Source organism: Lepisosteus platostomus, chromosome 10, assembly GCF_059453375.1.
Source record: "Lepisosteus platostomus isolate fLepPlt1 chromosome 10, fLepPlt1.hap1, whole genome shotgun sequence".
NCBI lineage: Eukaryota > Metazoa > Chordata > Actinopteri > Semionotiformes > Lepisosteidae > Lepisosteus > Lepisosteus platostomus.
The window spans coordinates 3,965,576-3,990,413 of NC_142620.1; the positions used below are offsets into that span (position 1 = coordinate 3,965,576).

A 24,838-nucleotide genomic window follows, 5' to 3' on the forward strand; every position below is an offset into this window, starting at 1 on the left:
TGCTGAAAAAAGAAGAAAGAGTACACAACGTTTCGGCCGTGGAGCCTTCTTCAGGTGTGAAGAAGAACACCTGAAGAAGGCTCCACGGCCGAAACGTTGTGTTCTCTTTCTTCTTTTTTTCAGCATGGAATAAACCTATTACTTGTTCCTTTAAAGTATTTAATTCCAGGTTGTTAATGTCAAACACACATGCAGGTGTCTAAAATGCTCTGAAGCAAGGTTAAAATACAGACAAGATAAATGTTGATCATGTATCTTAACAACTTAACAAAAAGACAATCAACACCTCCAACAGTCTTTATTCAGTTAAGATCTATCTTACATTAAAAGGCAGTTTTAAATAAAAAATCATATAGAAGGAACCCACATATAAAGGAAATCTTATCACACATGAAAAGGAGGCTAATAAAAACATTTTCTTTATTCAAGGGAGCACTCACTGACTGACGATGCTGAAAAATGAGATATTGCCTATTTTACATTTCGCATCAAAGGCTTTTTTAATGTAAATTTTGTTAGCCAACTAGAAAAGAATACCTTTTTTTGGTGCATAGAAGTTTTCATCCACAGTGTATTTTAATGCAGCTGTCCTGAAATTTAGAAAACCTGTCAAAGGAGTCGATTCAGATCCATCAGTGGAAGTGCTCCAAAACGCAAAATATTTCACAACTTGCTCAAACTCCTCTCTAGGGTTATATGGCAATCAAATAATCAGCCAGCTCCCAGTAAAAGACTGCTCATTTCCCAAGGAAATTCTTTTTTTTAAAACTATGTAATTTGTTTTAACTTTGCTCTTTCTTTTTTTTTTTGGGGGGGATAAAATAAACGCTTCATTCTAATTACATTTTATTGCCAGGAATAGGTTTTTTTCTTTCTCAAGTCATATCTTAAAAATCCAGCATATATCCATTACATGTCTAATGCAGAATGCGGAATGGGAATCCTACTTTTCATTTCAACTATGGAAATACAGCCTGCCAGTCAAGACGGCATGGAGTGTTTTCTACGAAAGCATGACAATCCTGGGGAATGCAGCTGAAATAAACATGCTTTTTCATTCTCTCCATCATGACCAACACTGCAGACATTAAAAGGGCAAAGCTTGTCCAGATTTTATCTTCCTTTTCTGCGTGTACAAAGGAAGGTAAAAGTTCCTGGAACAAAAAAAAAAAAAACATATAGGGATACTCCCAGTGTCCCCTGTGGTTAAGAACGGCATTAGTTCAGCAAAAGCTCCATTGATGTGGACCCCTTCACACACTTCGAAGAGGATACTGGATCTGAAGTTCTGCTTTCAAGACTAATTCTAATAACCTTCATCCATGGTGCACCAGCGCCACAGTTTCACCGTCATGTCCACAGTCTAAAGGAAAAAAATATTTTGGCAGCTACAGGCCGATGGTACTTGAAAACCAGTGACTCATTTCATTTCGAGTCCTAGTTTGGTTTTTGCTTACTGTCCGCATTCTTCACTGAAGGGAATGTTTCTTTCGCAATCTGTTTCCAGACAGACACTATTGTGCTTCGGCACCAGAAAATTGGCTTTTTTTTTTTCTCTTGAGTTTTTTCAGGTTTGAGCCGAGGGAGACAGACACAGAGAGTCAGCTACAGAAGGAGCCGGCCACTGGGATGAGCGGCTGGAGCCAGGGCTGCCCCCCGAGGGGCAGGGGGGCGGTGGCGGCGGCTCTGCGCGCGTGCCGCTCAGAAGTTCAGCTTGGTGATGGGCCGCTCGCGGCTCGTCTCCGTCGCTTGGCTGTTGATGCGCTTCCGGTTCCGCTTCATCTTGGAGAGGTCCTTGTCGAACACCTCCCCCGAGCGCAGCGCCGACACCAGGTCGTCGAACTCGCCGTCTTCCTCGCCGTTCTCCTTCGCCTGGCGGGCCCTGCGCTCCTTCTCGCGCTGCTCCTTCAGCTGCAGGAGGGAGACGGGTTCGGGTCACAACGGGACACTAACGAGCCGCGAAGGTCTGGGAACTTGAACTTGAACTTGAACTTTATTGCCATATGTAACCGGTACTGGTACAATGGAATTCTTACTGACAGAAAGTCTCTCGATTGTAAAACAAGTGTAAAAAACAAAACAAGGTGCAAACAGTGCATCAAGACAATGTACAAACAAACAGTAGACAATGTGCAAGTAAACATGCAGACAGTTTGAATGTAAACAATACAGACGTGTAAACAATGACTGGAGACGTACAATAAATAAATTACAATGAGGTAGATGGTGATGGTGTAGGTGTGGTCCGAGGGGGATGGCTAAATGTGTTGGCCAGTCTCACTGCTTGTGGATAGAAGCTACTGAAGAATCTAGTGGTAAGTGTCCGTATGCTCTTATATCTCTTGCCTGAGGGCAGTGGGGTGAAGAGCTCATGCCCTGGGTGGTGACTGTCCTCTGTGATGGCCAGAATTCTACCACGGCAGCGGTCCTCATAGAGCTGTTTAATCTCGGTGAGACCGCAGCCGATGATCTTCTGGGCCATATTGACCATTCTCTGCAGTGCCTTTCTTTCTCGCGAAGAGGTGTTTTCTTGTATGGAGGGAGTCACCCGCCATACAAGAAAACACATCCTGCTGGAATTTACTTTCTAGACTTCAATTAAAAACACGAGGAAGACAAGAATGCCGACTTGCCCATCGCAGCTAGCGAACTACATTTAGCACTTCACTGTATCTTACTGCAGTGATCTCATAAGCATTGCCAGTAATGGAAGGTACTGACTGAGCGAAACAGGTGCATGAACTCTGTTCGTTTTTTTCCCCACGCTTGAACTTTCTTTATTTTTTTAAAGAGGCCCCTAAACCAAGACTTGGTTATGTTAGTCTGTATCTCAGTGATCTAAGCTGCGAAAGACTTGGATCTGTCAACCATCTGCGCGTCTCGCGTTACTGCTCTGGAGCCAGGATACGACCACACTGGCGGAGTGAAGCGGTGTTTCGGACAGGAGGGGTGCTCTCTGCTCCTCTCACCTGTGCCTCCATGCGGGCCCTGCGTTCCTCCTCCTCCTTCCTGCGACGTATGTTCTCGTTCTCCTGCTTGGCTTCCGCAAACGCCTGGAGGAACTGATCAAAGATCCCAAAGAACTCATCGGGCTGCATCTTGGTGGCGTCCTCACCAAAGTGCTTTACTGCTTTGCAAAACTGTTGGGAAAACGAGCAGATCTGGTTCAGAATAACAGACTGCATCGTGCATTTCTCGGCCCACCTGATGATCCGATCTCGCACATGCCGGTTTTACACAGGAACAAAGGCTAACTCCACACCGAGGGGCAGAGAGAAAAGGACAACGTTTCAGCTTTGAGCCCTCTTCAGGCATGAAGGAGAGAGAGACTCAAAGGCTAAAATGTTGCATTTTTTCTTTCTGTGCTTCATTGTGGAATTAAACTTGACTAGCTCTTTTGCAGCCAATACAAAATAGCACCACTCCCGGTTCAACCTTCTAGTTTTCCCATGTTGTATTTCTATAAATGGAAGCCCAAGTTCATGTGCAACTACAAACAAGGAGGAATAAAATGCTTTGAAAGAAACCCAAGGAAAATCTATCAGGAGCTCTGAATGTAACAAAAATAAAACTAATAATTGAGTGGAAATGCACTACATACGTGTTCAAGAATGAATTTTATTATTGTTTAATAATGTTTTAGATTTGTTTTCCTCTCATGTCAAGTGCAAGACTGTTTTGTCCCTATTTTTTATATTATAAAATCTCAATAGCAAATATCTTTCTACACATGCAGTAGCATCAAATAAATACCACATGGAGAATTAGAAACAAAAAAGCCTTTGAAATCAATATCTAAGCCTGGTTTCTATATGTTTTCAATAATTCAATGTTCAAATAAGAAGACAAACAACGTATTCCAGAAAAAGCAGCAAGCGACATTTCAACCTATAGATAAATGGAGTCATAAAGTAGGCTTGAAGGCTTAAAGGCTGTTTGTAATTACATGTGAAGTTCAAAGCAAAGATAGGTGCATGTTTGCTGGTATTCATGCACTGGCAAGCTGTGTTAAATTGTAGCGCCCTCAAAGGAAACATGCTGCAAACAGATAAAGTTACAGGACTAATGTCACTAGAGCTCGCACTAAAAATGTCAGTGTGGCAATGCATGACTTTTATGAGTTCATTAAGATGCTCAAAAGTCTGTTGCAGGACAGGTCCACGTATTTCAACACCCTGGTGTAATCTCCTGTAGGTGTGACTGCAGACTCCAACAGCAGTGTCTCAGTCAAACTGCACCCCTGAAGGTTCTACACTTGACATGTCTCTTTCTCCTTACAATCCCCTAACTGCAAATGACTTTATTAACCAAAGCAAAGGCAAAACAAGAGAAAATGGAAGCTGTATACTACAGCCCAAGGGCACCAAGAATTTAAAGTCTATAGTAAACACCGCAGGGGCTGAGGGACTCTTACTTTCAACGTCCCTTTGATGTCAATTTAATTTATCATTGCCATATGGGCCAGATATCAAAACCAAATGTGTGTTAGTGGGACTTTTCACAGCTCTGAGCTCAGGAATTGTATTCAGTTTAGGTATTAAATGGTGCATGATTAACAAGCGCTGCGGTCTGATGTCTTGGCAAAACGTGACGGACATGAGGAGGAGGTGTGCTCTGCTCGGACACATTCTGAAATATAGTCTGTTGTTAATGAGTGCAAATGGACCATGTCATCTTCTCTCTGTGATACTATCTACTTTTGTCAGGAAACTCCCTTTCAGTTTAAGCTAAGCAAGCCATTACAACACAAACGTGCTTTACATGTGTATGTGCAATACTTTAAGAATCACTTTTCAGCATTCCTTTTCCACATGTACATTATCACAGACAGAGCACTATAGTCGACCGTTAACTGTTAATGTACCTGCACTCTCTTGTTTTGTAATTAAGATAGCTTCTACCGCATTTGAATTGTTAAAAATAAACTTGGCTGAATGCTTGCCACATTTTGAAACCCAAGAATTCTAATCACATGCAGAATGTCTGCGTTTATATTTTGTAGCTTTATTCAATATCCCTCCAGGTAGCCACTGAAGAAAGAAAGAAATGAGAAATGAGCACGTGAGATTCATTAACTTTTCAAAGAGCAAAACGGGTTGTTAGACCATCCTTATTATAACAGCTGTTCGGGCCCAGGCTATGCTTACCAGCTCTTTGGCTTCTTGGAGTGAATCCTCAACATCAGAGAAACTGAAACTGGCCACAGTGATGAACTGGCTGACAACCTGGACAAACTTGTCTCCTGACTCTTGAGGCCTTTGTTTCTGGAAATCGAGCTCCTGCAGAAGTAAGAGAAAAGATGAATGCTGTCTGACTGGTATTCCTTCAAAGCTTTCCAATTAAGACATAGCCAACACAATCAACTATGCACTATATATACACAAATAATATCTCTGCTAAAGATCCTATGGGATAGTTTCCAAGAGTAGGGATATGACACCCAGTGTCCATTCTAAATTTCACTCTGGGTTTTAACTATCTGGCTTAGGCCACATGACCTTGTACTGGCAAGATCGATGCCGTGAAGCCTTTCGGCCACATTTGTTTAAGTGTTAGGAAGAGCTCTTGTAAGTCTGCCAAGCAAAGTGACAGCAAACAGGAAGGCTGTCACACAATTAGGTTAGAAAGGAAAGAGTTCAGGGAAACCCCAAAGGAAACTGGGAAAAAACATCCTGGATATGAAGTCCTCTGCACTGACTTCCTTCCACTCCAGACTCAAACTGCAGAACATGTGGAAACTGAAGGCAGGGCAAACCACTTACACTCTCCACATTCTTCAAGCCACTGCGCAGATTGTTGATGTCTTTCTCCAGTTCTGTCATGCTACAGAAGAGGAAAACAGTTCGGTTACCTTATGGTCATTCAAATGGACATTTATGGACATTTAAATTAACCAAGCCCAGAGTTTTGTCCAACTTTGCCTCCACGCAAAGCTTTAAGTCTCCAAGGATACACCTGGGATCTCCCTGACTAAGGCTTTAAGGCATAGCTGTGCAGAGTACTGTTCTCCAGCAAGACAGTCTTTGTGGGGCATCTTCTCCCTGCCTGTACAGAAGTGTGTACTCTTCAATCACCTGGTGTACAGTACATACCCAATCAGCAAAGCTCACGCTTTGATATCTTTGCTTATTTCAGTATCTTTGCAGCGGAGGCTGTTTTTCCACTCTCCTCTCCTGCTGCTGCCCTCGGCTGATTAAAAACATGCTGAATTTTAAATCGGGTTGTAAGAAACAGAGCTACAGCTTTAGTCACTTCATTCAAGCTGTAATGATTATAATGTTTTTAATAATCATTGCACAGAAAACTTTGATGAATTTGACGAATATCAAAAATCCACTCCTGACTGTGCCTTCTTTCCATGTATTTTTAAAGCTTTACCCCAGTCGCGAAGTACCCACTTGGAACAGGGTACATTACTGGAACAATGCTGGCTTGCTCAAGTTGCCCCTACCGAGGACGAGGAAGAAGAAAAATCTCAGCCTTTCACTGTAAGAGTCTGGATTTGGACATCATATGCTTACAAAACCTGTCTACACCAATTATAAGCATTTTTGTTTTTTCAGAGTGGCGCATACATTCACATTCCAAGCTGGAACTAGTCTCAGCAGTCCGTGGGAGCTCCTGCCAAGCCACAGATGTATGTACTACACCACACGCCGCAAGAGGAGTGGGCAGACTTAAGAACCCAGGGAGCTACCAGCTCATTGTACATGATGTGCTCTGTTGCACGTGGTCCACAGCCATTTCAGGGTGTTGTGATGTTTATGGGCAGAGAAAAAATAAGTCAATATACAGTAGGAGAATTATTGTTCTGCTTTATCAGTAAAGACCGTGTCCATATTACAGACATTTCTCCCATCTTTCCAAGACCGAAGGCAAGACCATACGGATCAAGCCGAGTATCATCAGACCTGAGGCTTCCTTGTCAAAGGAATATTCAAACCATCTTCTGTCAATGCAGATGCTTTGTTTTTTGTGCAGAATGCAGCAAAGTATTCATACTGCAGTTGTGAGTTGATGGAGAAAAATGAAAATCCAGCATTCCCAAGAAATATTCTTTGTAAAATGCTACACTGTCAAAAGCTTTTAAAAATTACCAGACCAGAAATACTCCCATATATTTAATCCCCAAATATAGAGTATTGTGTAACACTGCTGGCAAACAGCAATGACAATGAAGCAATGAAACAATTGTTTCTGTATTTCACCTGCTATATCAACAACTACACTGACTCAGTTCGTAACACTTCTCCTGTTTCAAGAACAGCTCCATCACGACAGTGTAAAAAGCAAGGTTAAAGCAGATTACACCTGATACACGTTTTAGCCCTTTTATGCTTTTCTTTCCCAGACTAAGGTCATTCAGAAACAAAAATATTGGCTCAATACCTTATACATCATTTCTGTGGAGAGTCTAGCCAAATCCAGCTGAAAAAGCAATGTGTTTCCATGGGATTTAACTGATAACAGAAAAAGCTATTAATAATAGATTAAGGAATGAGTCTGAAGAAGAAAAGTGGATTTTTTATTGATTTGCACATAATAAGGATGAAAAGGATGGAATGCTTTCATTAAAAGTAAATAACTTTCAGTTATTAAGTTAACTTTCCCTATTTACACATACTTCTGCATCACAAATGGACCCTAAAGCTATAAGAGAAAACAAGGGATGTCAGACCCAAGTCTATATACAACATACAGAAGAATACTACCTAAGCAGACTTTGTATGTGAGCACCCATAAAAGATTGTGTTAGCAGACTGAAAGCTATTTGCAAAAAAATTAACCTTTTTAAAATTAATTATTGGATGGTGTGCATTATCTTAAACCCAATAAAAAAACATCGTACATATATGTTTCAAGTAGAGCTACTGTAAGTGACAAAAGTGTTGGTAATCTGTCTCACAGCGCCTTTTCACATTTAACTCAGATTTTCATGTGGTTATGGCCGCTGCTGGACTCACAGGAGAGATGACAGTATAAAACAGTCTTATGAAACAGTGTATTAAAATGAGCTTGATGATAAAGAGCTCTTTCCTGCCCAAGTGTGTATACCATGGGTTCCCAACCTAGCATGTTCAATACTAGTTCAGAGAACTGTACCAACATACTGCACTTTACATAGATTTCTCCGTTTTAAAGTTTCCAAAGAGCAAATGAGCGAAACCTTCAAGGGGCAGTTCTTTTACAGGAACTCAACACACCTTAGCTGTTTATCCTCAGGGCTGTCCTGAACTAGAAACTACCAATCTGTTCAAAAAGGTGGTGACACAGACTAGGTTTAGGTCAGCAGCTAATGTTTGCTCAGGTCTGCCTTGGAAAGCTCAATACAGTTTGTCTTTTCACAAAGCGTTTGCCCTCTGAAGAGAAGTAGTTCACTCAAGTTGTCAATTTTCGTCTACTCCAAGGGTATGGCACACCTTGAATAAACACCCAAGATTTATTTCTCAAGATTTCTTTAAGCCTGAAATGCTTTAATGGACTGGACTTTTTCCATGTACAATCCTGTTGTTGTGATAATTACACCCCTGTGTTTTGGAGAGCGATCAGTCTTTATTGTCTGAAAGGATAAATCTTTTTGAAAACGGTGCACAAATCTCAAGTTAGAATAAACTGTTTTTGAGCTTTTCATTTAAAATGAATACAGATCAATACAAAAAAATCGATATGGAGGCATCAAAAGGACTCATCTTCCCTGCAAAACTATCAAAGGAAAAAGCAAGGTGTTTGCAAGTTGCACATTACATTATTTTCTATTGATAATTTTCCAACATGTCTTTATTAAACTGAAGGACAGTTTTTTCTTACTTGACTTTTGCAGCCTCTGGTACATTCTGCAGATCCTCATGGAACAGCGCAACTTTGGGGTACTTCTTTTCTAGGACTGTGATCAGGTAGTGCAGGAGAGTAATATTTCTGCAATTACATCAATAAATGAAACACGTGTTATGTAATTATCAGAAACTCTGCGGCTTAAATAATGAAATATTAATTTCTGTGCACATTGTGAATAATGCCTGAAGTGTATTCAGTACAATCCCTTTACAAACATTATCCATTCTCAATGCCACAGTCTGTTCTTGGCTCTTTACAGTTATTTCAGTCCAGAGTTCCATGTGAACACAGAATGAATCAATGAGTCTGACTTCTGCTGGTCCGAGACCATGCAAGAACAATGCCATGACACTGGATGCTTACTTGTCGATGCTGGACTTTGTGTCAGCAATCTTGTTCAGCGAGGACACCTTGAACCCGTAGGCATTGCCTCGCTGCCCTTTGTTCATGTAGTTCCCAAACGCCAGCACCACCTCCAGCAGCTGTCTCACGTTTCTGCTGTGCAGAACCTCCTTAGAGGCCCTAATGAGAGCTGCGAGCCCAGCATGGAAAACATGTGGTTACATTCACAAAAGGCAGAATACAAAAACACACTCAGCGTGCGTGCGTGCGTGCAACATGGTCTTTCCACAGCATCGTTAAAGGTGCAATACAACAGGAAACATTAATCAGAGGCACATACTTGCAGTAATGCTTAACAGAATCAGGACCCACAGGCTGTGTTGTCTCAGGCAGCACATGGACCAACGTACTACATTCTACTTCAGGATATCCAAGAGCATTTAAGAACGTCCCTTGCAAGAATATCAAGCACACACCTTCGACTTTGGGCTTGACTTCCCCCACTCTCTCGGCAAACTTCTTTTTGAAATACAGAGACTGCAGCCTCTGCTGGTAGTGGTTTATTCTGTAAGAAAGGGCAATGGAAGGGTTGTGAAGAAGACGGTCTCGGAAAGAGCTCACAGATACTGACACTTGCCATGGATTTCACTGGTGGCTGCCTTAGTTCTAAGTGACTAGTAAGCAGAAGCAGGTTCTCAAAGAAGAATCTTGATGTGAACGTTTCAGCACTGAAAAATAGCTCATGTAACACAACAATCAACATGTTTATTTGAAAAGCATTTGTCGGCCTTACAATACATCTAGCCAATTCGATTCAATTTGTGCCAATACTTCCATTTACAGGGTAGTCGGCGAGACTTTCTTTGTTTTCACAAACTAAAACGCTTGCAGGCCTACAATCTGAGATGGTCACCAATTCATGGAAGGAAGCTTTTTTCCTCCCCCTTTAACCAGAATGAATACAATTACAAAATGAAAAGCAAGCTTCATTCATAATTACAGGAAACAAATGATTCCCAACACGTCCCTATAGTGTTTATTTTGCTAATCAGCACATAAAGGGCAGCTGCACAGTTAACAGAATTGTACTAAAAATGTGAACAAATTACAAATGTCTGATAACATTAATTAAAACACTTTAAAATTATCTTTAATAGATGTCAGATTATGAACATTAATGATCTTAAAGCTCCAAAATGTTCTGAAATGAGCCTTACAAAGACTTGACCAGGAAACCAGGCATTTTTTCCCCATATAGGAGTGGGTTTCAGAAGTCGGAAATATATTATTGTATGGCCAGGGCGCGTCATCCTGTGCTGTGACAACAGCCAGCTCTTTCGCCTGGGGCTACTTCTTCTAAAATAAAGACATTTTAGAATCTGCCTAGGGACTGTGATCACTTAAAAAGTCGAAGCCCTGCTAAAGAATACTGTCAATGGTTTGAGCTCGTGCGTCAAAGCAGCTAATTTAAAAGGCTTTTTGTTTTTCAAAAGTGGCTACAATCTTCATTGTCAGCAGAAAGAGTTTTAGATTATGACCTAATGTCCTGTGAGTAAGTGGATGTTTTCTTTTTAGTTCAGACTGTTCAATCATCTACCCCCCAACATCCCATTAGAAGTGGCACAGTTCTTAAAATATCACACTGCAGTAAGAAATTTGGAACAATTTCCTTTCCAGACACAAACACAAACTGAATTTAACAGTAACAAACACTTTTCACACTTTATTATCAGAACATGAATAACATGGTAAAAGAGTGACAGTAATGTGTTGATAAAAACCCTAATAATTAATTGCCTGTTAATAAAACCATTATTCTGAACCATACCTTCAGATCCAAGTAACTTTTTATCACATTGATAGCATGTTAATACTGTAGATTGTTCACACACAGCTTGAACACAGCCCTAAACATCATTGTGACAATAATAAAACATACAAGATGGGTTTGCCAGTTACTGGCACATGATTGGAAATGAATCTCAACAAGAATAAAGCCTTTGTTCCTCAATCCGATCATACCTGCTCATTTCGTAAAGGAAGCGATCAGCTCTCGCCATGCGGTCGAGCTCGTGCTTGTGCTCCTCCAGGAGGTCCACATCGCTTTTTTCAGGAATAAACTTCAAGAGCTGCAGAGAGTCAGAGAGATGGAAGAAAAATGAGTTGCTCTTAGCCCTTCAGCACACTATGGTAAAAGGTCAGACACAGCGAAGTGAAAAACAGAGTTTAGAGTAGGTGTGTCAAACTCACTGTGTTAAATCAGATTTGATTTCAATGTACTTCACATGGGCCATGAAAACAATAAATCATCAAAACACTTAACACAGCAAGACAGTATTATTGATTTGTAAACTTCTTTTATGCCATCAGCAATCACTGCATCTTGACGGAGCTTTATGTTTTTATCATTATGAACTGTAACTAAACTTTTGGATTTGTGCTTACAGCACACTACATAAAGTCTCGCTCTGTTGAGAAAGATATTGCCATGCAACAACTGGCAAAATTAATGCACAAAGACACGTACACACCCCTTGCTGTACAGAAACTTGATTTACACATTTGTGCTACAACAAAGCATGTATTTTAATACCGTTTTATTAAAATATATGAAGCCACCGTTGCTTCAACGAAGGTGATGCCCTTGCAATTTTTCTATCGGTTAGTAAACAACAGGACTGAAACGTTACAGGGGCTCGGAGATTTGCAATCACATGAAAATGATGGCTGAGAACGTGATAAGGCACTCATTGATAATAAGTGAGAAGCAGCTCTTACCCTGATTCAGACACAACAGAGCTTCAGTGTGTATTTTACTAGCAAATGCAATATTTTCCTTTTCACTAAAGATAATTAAAAGGCCACTATTACAAAGCCAAAAAAATCTTATCAAGACCAGAACAAACCCAAAGTTAGGTTTAGTAAATCCACTGTTAATTTTATCACTGACATTGCTCCACAATGTAGAGGAAGAGTGTGGACAGGTCTCTCTGGATCAGTTCTTTTTCCTCCACTGCTTTCAGGCAAAGACGCGCCCCTGTCAATCTAGACGCGTGACATCATCACAAAGGGGCAGCGTGATTGGATAGAGGTAGAGCAGCACAGGGAGTGCTATCTCAGTAATGCTGGCAGGCATATCTGCTTGGTGTGTGAGCTATGCAGGCTCTTCAGACCATGACAGCCCCTCAGACCAAGCTAATGGGCCTGGCAGGCCAAACCTGGCCTGTGGACCGAATGTTCGACAGCCCTATCTCAGGGGAAAATGAGGTTCATCCCTTTTCTGTCCTTCAGCTTTCGCAAAGCACAAGCCCTCCCATGGCTGAGACAGCTACGGCGCCTGAGCTAGCTCAAGAAAGCAAGGTAGAGCAGGCAGCTGATACTGCTCTCACAGTTCACAAGCACTACTGTCATAGCCACACCGGCCACCCGAAAACATACAAGATCAAAGATTAAATTTAATTCATTCATACAGATTCGGTAACATAAAACTGGATAAGATATATCCTAATGTTACATGAACTGATAAACAGCAATGTTTACCAAAGGTCTCCAAGGGCAGGTGACAGATGACAGAAAGACTGAAACTGAGAACTGTAGGCACTGTAAAACCAATCCCATTAATCTGCTCAGGACTTGAGACCAGATTCGCTCAAGGGACTCGATAAGAATCCTGTACTCTGTAAAAGACTTGTTTTCCCAGCTCCACATTATGAGATAGTGGAAGTTTAATGTATTTTCAAAAGAACAGATCTAAATGTTTGTCAGTTCATGCTGATCTGAACTAAAACACAAGGGACCATTAGTAAGTTAAGCCAAAGGAAAAATGGCCCAGCTATTAACCTAGTGCCAAGATAACACATCATCTCACTTCTACACAAATATAGACTGAACACAATTGGAACATATTTTATAGTGCTGCTGAGTAGCTGCTAAAGAGTCCCTAACAATATTCAGATGTTCAAGGGCTATTATAATGACAACATCACTTCAATAGTCCATAGGTTAGAACAACAAATACCTCAGTGCAAATGTTCATTCATCATAGAAAACTGTCTTCTCTTTATCCAGATCCAAATTAATAAGGTTTAAACGGACGCACAAAACCCCCAAAAATTCAAAGTGTGCACATTTTTACAAACTCTGAACCTCCAGAGTAAATGACAATATACTGAGAAGCAAAGTCAGCTTTTTAAGTAAAGCTATTTTTCTTTAAACATGTTATTCAACATCAATCGTATTCTACAATACTATTATAATATTGCAATATTGTTAACAACATTACATAATGTAATCATAATTTATTTTATATAGCATCTTTAAAAGTCTCTTCTCAAAGACCTTTACAGTAAAAAACAAGTTAACAGGAGATAAAATTAACAAGGGTTAAAAAACAAGGGTTTAGACAGCAGAAGAAGATGCAAGACGCAGACATAGACCAATGAAACAAGAGCTTTTCTGAAGAAGGTTTGGAGTCTGGATGTGAAAGCGCTCACAGAAGGTGGCTCTCAGGATACCAACAGGACAGTAATGATACCATGAGCGGAGAGAAAGAGGAAAAAAACATGATCAGACCCAGATCTTACCCTCCTTTTACACATGATGCCTACTGGAGGTAAGACCACTGCTATCGGAGAGGTTTCAGAAGGGTTTTTAAAACGTACATCTCTTCATAAATTTTTATACTGTCCATGAGCCTGATTAATACAAGAGTGACTTGCTGTAGAAAAGAATTATCCTGTTGACAAGCTCAACTAGTGCTTAAGCTTCTTAGGAATATTTTCTTGCTTAATGCTTGTGAAATAAGCACATTAGAAATACGAACTCTTCAAAATGAAATAGAATATTGCTCAACCCTACACTCCCACTCTCAGTCTATCAGGTGGTTTACCCAAATCCTGTTGTGAGGATGATTGAGAGCAGCTGAAGAACCAGTCCTGTGTTTATCTCCAGCTCCATTACCTCAACCACATGTGCCCACAGAGAGCAGATTAATCCAACCTGCTGCTCACGGAAGCACCTAGATAGCAGCCAATGTTTTAACTTGTTAATAATCCACAGATTCATGCTGATGTTTCATAACCATACAAAAGAACTTGCCTCACTGCTTCTTTTAATCGTGCTACCTTATACTTTTAACACCGCTCGCAGATGAGTGTAAAATCCTTTAATTCCGCATGATGTGAGAGAGATACTCTCTGTCCTCTGAGCTGGAGTCACTGGGACACTTAAAAGTTTGCCTCTGCTATCTCACGTGCTGTCAGTGCAGTGCGCCTTTCTGCACAGAGACTGTGATCACACCTGTTCAAGCATGTCCTTGGGGAGATCCTCCTGCTCATCCATAGTCAGAATGGCCCTCTTGATTTCATCGTTAGACAGCTTCAAACTGAAAAACCAAACATCACAATGGTGTCAGTTCTCACATTGCAAAAAGCAGCCACTTGCATGCAACAACAGTCACTTTTACTTTTGCCATCAACTTCTTCTTTGATATTATGGATGCTTCACAATAAAACTTACCACAGAGAAGTCAATAACCCAATTTAAAAAAGAAGGCTTACATATGTATTCAAGGGGTTTTTTACGATACCCAAATTCCGCCATACATTACAATCGGGCTGCTGAGGAGTGCTCCCAAGCTACTTCACACGTAGCCATGAGAATAAGAAGACGTTAAACTGTGCCACAGCAAAAACGCTCCAGAAGTCAAATGAGCATTGCAGACACAAACAACAATGGTGCTATGGGGCTCATTCAGAACAAAAGAGAAACAGTCACAGTCTAATTGGAATCTGGTAAAAGACTGACAGCAGATGTATGTAATAGAATGAAATGTTTCTGCCGTGCTTTTATTGAAAACAATTATCATGATTTTCAAGCCACACATGTCCATAAAAGCTGCCTTGGAAAAGGTACTGCTTCAGCGGTGATAAAAGAAGTGGGGATATTTATAAAGCTGAGTTCACCCACAGGCTTTCAGATTCAAATTTCAATGTATTTTAAGGTCTATGTTAAAACACCTGCTTGACAGAGCTTGCCTTTTAACAAAAAGCATTACTAATTAACTGAGGGCACTGTAGTTGCATAGAATGCTAGCCAAAGTCCTAAACATAATTTATACAGTACAAAAGGTACTGTTGAGAGTGAACTGGCAGTCATCTTAACAACACAGACAGAACACAACCAATGTCACTGCAGAACCAGCATTGATGTTATAGAGTCACATGAAAACACTTAGAAGCCATCCAGCTCAAATCAAAAACAGCTAAACGGAGGCGGTCTGTCTTTATTAAAACACCACAAACACATTTCTCCATTACGAATGAGAACTAGCTTGAGAGGATAGCGTGTGGATCATTAGGAAACCGTTGCACAACTCGGAGCGTGCCACTCCCAGGAGGACACGCAGGTGATGTTCACACCCAGGAGCCACAGAAGCTTTGCCCAGGAGGCAGGAAACTCCTTTCTGCTCATGATCGCGCCTGATCTTGCCAGCTTTCCAAAAACAAGCGTTAGTTCATGGCCAACTGTGAAATCGGCAAACTCTGACATCAAATAGTGCAGCTAACAAGTTGGTTTTATTTCCCTGCTTGGATATGGCTGTCCCTAATATTCCTAACTTGGCCACGTGGCAAAATCTCCAAAAATGTTTCTTTACAGTCTATTATTGCTTAAAGCTCTGCCTGACGCAAGTCCTCGCCATACCAACAAATGTTGAGATCGCCACTACACAAGCTTGGTGGTTATCACGCGCTCGCCTTTGGACTGCCTGTCCTTCACACACCCGAAGCTTCATCTCTACGCATAAAGTTTGGGGGGAAGGCAGACAGCGGGCAAGTTAGCAAACTGTAAAACAATACAGAATCACAACACCTTGCAGACCCAACTGCAGGCAACGTTCCAAAGAAGAGCTTTGGTAAAAATGTGCAGATTATACTAGAGCGTGCTATAGATGCACAACCTGTAGATTTCATAACTTATAATCACCTGAATGCACCAGATGACAGCCACACCCTGCGTCTTGCCATTACAAGTCTGAAGCTGGGCTACACAGCTCTGTGATAACTGCACTTAGCCCCACACCCATGGATCTGGGTGACCAGGCCACTCCCTAGGAGCTTTATAATCTCTAAGCCTATGTAAGAAGTGGTTAGAGGAGGTATGGTCCACAAACCATACAGCTCTCCACCCCTTTACGTACACATGATCTCCCAGAAAGTCAACAGGTCTCATGATCCTTTTACATCCTTGAGTTTGGGAAAGTTTATTAAACTGTCCTGGGAAAAGATTCCTACCAAAACACTTATAGGGAGAAAAAGCAACTAAGTAAGTTAAGTTCAGGTCAAACAACTTATTCTGAATGTTGCCTTCAGCAATGCTACAGTGTTGATCACGTCTCAGTATTTGCAGACATGTGCAGGCCATTTCTGCAAAAAGTTGATCATATTTCTTCTTGGTCTGTGAATTAATTGATGTAAAGAACTTGACTTGCATTTCAAACTGGACATTGGCGTAAAACGTACGCATAGTGCAATTTTAATCACCCTCCACATAAAGCTGTACAGGCACTGAAAGCCCTTACAGTACAACAAACATCCCATTTCCCATCATGCCATTATCCATTCCTAGGCCTTCCTGGTAATCAAAGCTTTGGGCTGTCTGCCCATTTAAAACTGGAACTTGAAGTGTTCAATGAAAATCACAAGATGCCATTTTCAAATGCATTTTCTAGCTGTTGTCCACAAGAATTTCGGTTATAGGTTTTAGACACTTGGACATGTTTACAGTATTTAACATGTTATTACTGTTAATGCTTCAAACACCATATTGAAGTGCATATCTCTCTTTTCTATATTAGCTTCAATTCAGTGTGCATATTCACCTATTCCTCACGAAAATTATTTAATTACATTTCTAAATATTTTCAAGAATCAAAGACTGATTGTTGATACCACAATGACCAAATTCCAATCACGGATAATTAATGAGAAAAAAAATGTTTCAGTCACAGCTATAAAATGGAGTGTGTGAAATTAAGTTACTAATAAGACTGTAACTGCAAAGAGATCAGAGAGGAAAATTGAAAAGTGTGGTGGAGATCAACATTATCCATATATGAAAAGGTTAACTATGATTCTAGGCCAAAGCAGAAAGTTAAGCAGATTGTCATATTTGAAAAATGATTTCCCAGGGAAAACAAGTCAAAATCTTATGTAAATACAGAATTCTTTGTGAATTAGGCTGTAAAAAAATTGGTGGAGTTCTTTTGCTTCAAGTGAAAGAAAGGAAACCGAGCTCTTATCGCAAAGAAAACACATCAGGATGATTAAACAAGAACAGCGTCAAGATGAAGAAAAGGAATACAATGAATTTAAAGAACAAGTCAGAAAATAGCAGAAGGGCTGAGAGGGAGGCTAAAATAAATGTTTCGTTAGTATTTGCAACATGCCTAGGGCTGAGGAAAGAAAGGTCTGTGTTTAATAGTATTACCACAGATGTGACAAAGGTATTATAGGTACTATAGACACTAGATCAACAGATCACCAGGCCCTGATGGTGTTTACAGAAAAAAACATTTATAGAACACAAACAAAATTAATTCAACATTTTCTCAAGAAAGAGAACAGAAAGAGAACCTATGAAATGTTTCATGTACAGTATAGGACTGAAAAGCATCAAAGGCTTAAACCAAGTCAACCCTCCCAGCCTGGTTGTAGAAGCCGATACCTTGTCTTCTTTCAGTGGCTGAAAGATATCGTCTGAGCACTTGGATACAAGCAAGACAAGCCAGACGGGCCAAAAAGTTTCCTGCACTTTGTAAGCTATTCTGACCTGTGGAATAATCTGCTGGGTAGGAGTTTTCTACACTCAACAAACTTACCTAAGCCTACACATCACCAAGTAGTTATTTTGGGTTTTGATCCAAGAAAACCTTAACATGTTGTTACATACCATCACATACCATTTTTGACAACATGCCAATGAGAAATTTGAACAAGCAGAAGTTGATATTTTTTTCCTGCGGACTCTATGGGCCAAACACTGCACTGAATTTAAGGCACTGCATTAGTTTTATCAGAATCACAATGCACTGTTAAATTATCTCTGCAAAATCTAAAATAATGTTTTCTATTTTGGAGTGACTTCAAAATTAACACTAACTCACTGTGTTGTGCAACGCCTGTTTCATTGTTTATTAAAAATAATTTTGCTATTCTGGTGTTTTCTGGTTTTTGTTTCAACCTAGATTGTCAATTAAACCATTTTCTTAGACATTCACATGATTTTTCTTAAGGTCTTTTACAGCAGATTTCTGAAACTATTAACTTATTAAAAGTCCAGTTACCTCTAAACCACTAGACAGCACCAATTTAACAGTAACATTAAGCAGCTAATTCAACCAACTATGTAACTCAGATTGAGATGCATAAAATCCAGGATAAATTAGTCCCTTGAGGAATTGAGTTTGAGACCCCTGTAAGAAATAATTATAATTTACATGGTACAGAGCAATAAGCTCTTTTTCACTGAAGGATGAAATGGTTGCAAAACAAGATTTTCAGAGAACGGCTAGCTAAAAGCATCTCCTAAAATAACTGGATTCCACTTTCTCAATGTTCATGCTGGTTCACTCTTTATTGAATTGTAAATACTGCCCTGCAAGGCAAGTAAACAATTAAATCTAATTCTATCAGCTAGCAGCTCCAGCCCAGGCTACAGAGAATCACCCTGCGTAACGTTATAAAATATTCACAGGCTACCATGAGGTTGCCACAGCATTTCAATTTTAACATAAGAAAAAAAAATCCATCAAATAAGAACACATCCAAAAAAGGAATATGTAATGTCAGAAGCTGAGTGCTACATCAATGTATACACTGAACAATCTGTAACTTAAGACTCAGATCTCTGCTGTGTTCAGTTAAGAAACACAAGACAACATGTAGATCTGTTATGAATGGAAATACCCTATAGATAAATTGCTTGCAGTTAACCTCTAAAAAACACACAAAACTCAAACTTAAAGCAAATATGCAAAAGGAGAAAGGCACCGAAGCTTACCGTGAAAGAAGAATATTACAGTTCTGGGCTCTCCGGCCATCGATGACAGACAGTTCCTTGACTTTTTTGGAGCTCAAGGAATCATCATCCATCTCTTTCTAAAGGGAGAGACAGTTAACTCCTATTAGCTTTGCTTGACATTGAAACAACTTGCTGCAGATACTCTGTGGCAAAGTGCTGAGCAGAGGTTCGGGTTCTGGATTTGTACGCGGATATTTGTGGGTTCAAGTCCCAGGTGAGACAGTGGTGCTGTACCCTTGAGCCAGGTACTTCACTCAAATTGCACCAGTATGAAACTCAGCTACAGTACATGAATGGGGGCAAATTTACATTGCTTTGAATAAAAAAGCACCTGCCAAATACATCAGTAAATAAAAAAAACAACACCTTCTGATATTTAATAGGATAAACACAATTTCATTTTTAACACTTAAATATAAACCACCTAGCATCGCAAACAAAATATAATGAACAAAATTAATTCATTCTAATAAAAACACAGTTACTCTACAACCTCCCTGAGAATTTGAAAATTAAAATGACTAAAAATGGATAGCAAAAAAAAACATTTCACAGCACAAGTGACAGCCAGAAGCTCTCCAGCTGTCAGGGGAATGATTGCTGGCCAAAGGCCAGGCCTGCCTGAGGCGGAGTCTAGCTCACAGAAGACTGTCCTGCCTTCCACCTGGTTCCTTTAATTGCTTTGATACAAAACATTTGTACACAGTATGTAGTCAACACAAATAGCTGGATAGACATCTAGAGACACACAGACGCACAACACACTGCACGAACATGAAAGTCAAGTTCTTTCATGACGAGGTAAATGTTTACTGTGTAAGGCACTTCAAACTTCAACCTTGCTGTTTGCATTTTGTTGTTTAAAGGAAACATGCAAAACAAATAGGGATTAGGACAGATGTTCCATTCTTCACCATTTAGAACATTTTAGACAACAGAAATCTCTTCTCTTGAGCTTCTGGTTGTTCACTGAAGCTTGCCATTCCATTAAACTCATTTATGTAACTGAGCTCAAAGCAAAGATGTGTGTGAGAGTAAAACTTAAACAGTTACTTAAAAAGTTATTTTCTTAGTCTTTTCTGCTTTCCACATCAGCATTAAAATACCTATTCCCTCAGTTAACTAAAACAACACTAGTTTTTTTTCCCCTGAGAAGAGATGACTCTACCAAAGGTCAGCTTAGAAAGAACAGCTTACTGATCAAACAGAAAATGAAAATACTACACAGAACATCTTAAAATATGCTGAAGCATCACAGGTAACGCTATAGCTGACTGAAAAGTTTCATTTTCTGTCATTTTCTTGTAGAACTAAAAAATAATGGTTCACATTATATTTGCAATGCAGCCACCTATGTATTTGCCAGGAAAACATGGTCCAAACACAACAGACAACTAGTAACATGCATCCAAAACATACTGTAAGAGGACAGACTCTGCTCTTATTAAAGATTCTTCCAGATGAAAGGGACAGGACTGATGACACAGACAAAAAACAGGAGTGTAAAGGCTAAGAAATAAAACTCACCTGTTTGCTGTTATTGTTCATAAAGAAGTCCTAAAATGCAAGCAAGAAGCAAGGAAGATGCAGCACTCATTAAAAACAGGGCAGTTTGGTGAATCAAAGCAAAAAAAAAAAACAGCCAACACAGCAAATCAATATAAATACCAGTGATGAATGAGAGAGTGCCCCGTGAGCAATGGCTCAGAGGAGAAAATCACAACATTTCTGTGAATAGTGTAGACGTGCAAATCAAAGGTGCACAAATATTAATAACACTATTGGTTTTCTCCAATGGCAAAGAGAATAGTAAACTTAACCTCTCCAATACCATGATGGCAAGTTTAATAAAGAATAACTGTATGATGAACTTTCAATTCAGCACATTAACGGTATTCACTGCTTTTCACAGAAAACACATGCTACAATGCACTACAAAAAATGGTAACTATGGTGTATTTAAAACCGAGAACAAGAGACCCCCTGCACAGGGAGTGGGTGAAGCTCAGAACAAGCAGCCCTGCCAATAACAGGACTTCTTTGAAGAAATGGTTGGACATGACCCTCAGAAAAATCTGTCTCTCTCAAAAAGGCCTATATAGCCCAAATGGTCTCCACTCACTTGCAAACTTTCTAATGTTGTGAAGCATTCCTGAAACTAAGGAAAAGAATATGGCTATAAATGAATGTTCCAATGTACTATATGATCATCAGCAGATGGAATTTTTATTTTCTTAACCTGATGGTACTGAAGAGGTTAAAACTTGATTAAAAGAGCAGGATATTTCCAGGTAAAAAAACCAAACATTTTTCAATATTCTTTATGAATTATAGCAACGAAGAATTAGTTACCTAACATTGCCAGGATTTATATCATATTTTAGCATTATGGAAACATAAGACACAAAATAAACTGTTTTCACCTGGATCGATCCTCTAATTAAGAAGCTTGGGTGGTGATGTAATCTATTAATTTCAGGAAGTGTTCTCCTTAGGAAGGAACAGGAAAGGCTATTCCAGCTTCTGCTGGAGACTTTATGAGAAACTCAAATTAATTTTACTTTCAAATTGCAACCAATCAACTTTTTCATACGGCTCAAAAAATCAATTTAAGATGTTTTTTGCATAAAAAACATGTAAATGTTATTGTTGTAATAGTTTATTCCATAATAGCCTCTCTGTGCCCTAGGGGTAACACTAGATTATTGATCACTCCTTAACTGTTAATCTGAGCACTGTTTGATTGCGGTAATGGCATGCATATTACTTAGAAACCTGTTACATTTTTAGTTTGCTTTGAGCATTCACTTGACATGCAACATCAGCAGTGTTTGAACAGCGACATCTTGACTATCATATCACATTACTAACACCAGAAATGCATCTTCAGTTGAAGACTGGAAAAGAATGTGCAATAATCAGAGATCAAGTGCTTGAGAATGAACTGGATCTGCTCTTCTGATGTCTAACCAGTAGAATGCAGAGACTTAACTAGTTTTAAAATATATAGCAATTCCTTAAGAGCTCTGAATTCGCTACGATTTTACTCTACCTGCTGCCTCTGGTAAGCAGAGAATGTCTTTTCAATGTCCTCAAGGTCCAGCACTTTGAAAACCTTTACATCATCAACCTCAGTCCACACGGTACCCTCCAGTTTGTTCTGTGAACAACGGAATACAAAGTCAGTGGTTTAAAACATTTTGTTGCACATTGCACGGGACATTTTTATTTTTATTTTTAAGAGATTCCTGTGTCTGCAAACACAGCTTGGGCAAAATGAAATGTCAAGTCACCCGAGCTCTCAACCGGTTGTCACTTAAGGGTCCTGTACTTGCTTTCCTCATTGAGCGTCTGTCTTTCAGCTTAATCCCACACTCAGCCTCCAGTCCCATAAACATCTGCACGCCTGTTTTGAGCGACAGCAGCAGAAATAACCACTATGCTTTATCTTCCTTTCGGAGCCGAACCATGTGGCAGGACCCCGGGGTCCAGCAGGCGGCTCGGCTCGGCTCACCTCAGCCAGCTTGGCCCAGTTGAATGACTTGAGGGGGTTGGCCGGTTGTGGGATGTTCTTCTTCTTCAGGGCCGGTCCCAGAGGGGCCCCCGGAGGAGGAGGAGCCCCTCCCAGGGGCGGGGGTCCTGGAGGGGGAGGGGGCCCACCCGGGGGCGGAGGGGGGGGCGGCGGCATGCCCCCAGGAGGGGGGGGCGGGGGCATACCGCACGGAAGAGGAGGGGGAGGGATGGGACCCCCTGGGGCCCCTGTCGGGAGAGGAGGGCCCCCAGGGATGGCGGAGCTTTGCCTCTGGAAGGGAAAAGGAATCGAGCTTCAGCAGGACAGCAAGCGGCACAGGACACACTGCCGCTCCCCGCACACCAATCCAGTCGAGCAGGAGGAGCGGCGGGCTGGACTACAACACGAAGAGCGAAGTAGCCGCTCCGCAATAACAACCGTTTTAAGAGTTTGCCACATCCTTAGGCATGTGACAGCAAATTTAGAAAGTTCACACACCACGATGAACGTCTCTCATCTCATAATCCAGCCCTCCATGCCTCGAGCGCAGAAAGGTGAACGGCAGGCGTGATCCCAACCATGCCGGAGGATTTTAAAGAGTTGTTTCAGAATATACTGTGTGTGCGTCATCAAAAAAACAAAGTTCCACAACAAATTGTAAGGCGTTGCATTAACATTTTGTTCTCATGTATATTTTTCTTCTGAAACTCTATTCTGTATAAACTGGCACGAGGGAGCTCAAAGAGGTATGCAGGCAAACCTACAGTGCTGAGGTCCTGGAGTTGTGTGGAGAGCTCTGACAGTTGCTGTTTGGCCTGTCTGTGTTCACTGGTTTCCTTTTCCAGCTTCTCTTTCATTTTATTGAGGGTCTGCATCATCTCTTCTTTCTCCTGGGTCTTGGCATCACACTCCCTCTCCTTCTTCTCCAGTTTCTGTTGCAGCTCATTGTGCTCTATAGGACAAGGGAAGACATTATGACCAAAGCCCAATGACAGGCCTTCACTTGGAGGTGCACAACAAGACAAAGGGCTTTCTACCCGGAGGCACGCATCAGAGTGATGGAAAAACAGTGAAACACAAGACTGAGAAAATCCACACAGATTGTGCCAAAGAGTCCAATTCCTGTTTGAACTGAGCATAAACAACACACCACACTAGTAAGAGCCCGTGTATGCTACCACATTAACTCAACCAACCTTTTCTCATCTTTTCTGCCTGCTCTTTCCACTGCTTGACTTCATTTTCATTGACCAGCCTGAATGGAGCAAAAAAAAAACAACAACAAGAAATCATTGAACGCAGAGTGCTGCTGCTGGCTGGTGGCGTTCCGTCACAAAATCATTTAACCTTTGGAGGGAGCCCGCTATAAAGCACTTTTTGTTATGTGTATAAAGAAACTCAATCCCCTTTCACAGTAATGAAGTAATGGGAAGTGTGCTTGCCTACAAAAACCCTATTTTCCACACATCTCTGTATTTGTAATGTAATGTAATGTTTCTTTAATAGCCCTATACAATTTCTTGCATTAGGAATTCGTCTTTTCGCATACCCCAGCTTTTCTCCATGGAGACACAGACACACAGACAGGGAGAGAAGTTTTGGGGACAGAGCGCAGGGTCTGCCATTGTACAGCACCCCTGGAGCAGTTAGGGTGAAGGGCCTTGCTCAGGGGCCCAACGGAGTAGGATTCCTCTGCCAGCTGTGGGATTTGAACCGGCAACCTTCCAGTCACAGGCGCAGATCCTGAGCCACAGAGCCGCCGCTCCGCCCTTGACATCAATTTTCAGAACAAATCCGCTGCACTTGGCGAGGACCCCCTGTATCTCTTTTTCCTTAGTCTATGTCACCCCTCAGCCCAGCAGCAGATGACTCACATTCGAACAACATTCTTCACGTTGAAGTTCTCTAAAGGCGTGGCGTCCGGATCCTGGCCCTTGTCGTTCTGCAGGACGATCTGCTGGACGATGCGGTCGAGGAGCAGCCAGTAGTGGACTGTGACTCCACTTCTCTTATCTGAGGACAGGAGAGGAGAAGCATCGGCTTTACAAACGGCACAAGAAGCAGAAGAAT

The 24,838-nt window shown here is 40.9% G+C and overlaps 1 protein-coding gene across 4 annotated transcripts in view; it reads right to left on the minus strand.

Moving 5' to 3' along the window:
* Positions 1-281: 281 nt before the first annotated feature.
* Positions 282-24,838, minus strand: part of daam1a (dishevelled associated activator of morphogenesis 1a) — an 88,269-nt gene continuing 63,712 nt past the window's right edge. For 3 of the 4 annotated variants that reach the window (XM_088647560.1, XM_088647559.1, XM_088647561.1), the window contains 16 exons: positions 24,643-24,781; positions 23,965-24,023; positions 23,533-23,720; positions 22,772-23,059; positions 22,310-22,417; positions 20,785-20,814; positions 19,237-19,334; positions 14,476-14,560; positions 11,200-11,306; positions 9,654-9,742; positions 9,199-9,367; positions 8,809-8,916; positions 5,763-5,823; positions 5,148-5,279; positions 2,970-3,140; positions 282-1,911 (listed from right to left, as the gene is read on the minus strand). In XM_088647560.1, the coding sequence (XP_088503686.1) occupies positions 1,702-1,911; positions 2,970-3,140; positions 5,148-5,279; positions 5,763-5,823; positions 8,809-8,916; positions 9,199-9,367; positions 9,654-9,742; positions 11,200-11,306; positions 14,476-14,560; positions 19,237-19,334; positions 20,785-20,814; positions 22,310-22,417; positions 22,772-23,059; positions 23,533-23,720; positions 23,965-24,023; positions 24,643-24,781 (2,042 nt within the window). In that variant the 3' untranslated portion in view covers positions 282-1,701. The remainder of the gene's footprint in view (positions 1,912-2,969; positions 3,141-5,147; positions 5,280-5,762; positions 5,824-8,808; positions 8,917-9,198; positions 9,368-9,653; positions 9,743-11,199; positions 11,307-14,475; positions 14,561-19,236; positions 19,335-20,784; positions 20,815-22,309; positions 22,418-22,771; positions 23,060-23,532; positions 23,721-23,964; positions 24,024-24,642; positions 24,782-24,838) is intronic. The other variant, XM_088647562.1, reaches the window with a different exon arrangement.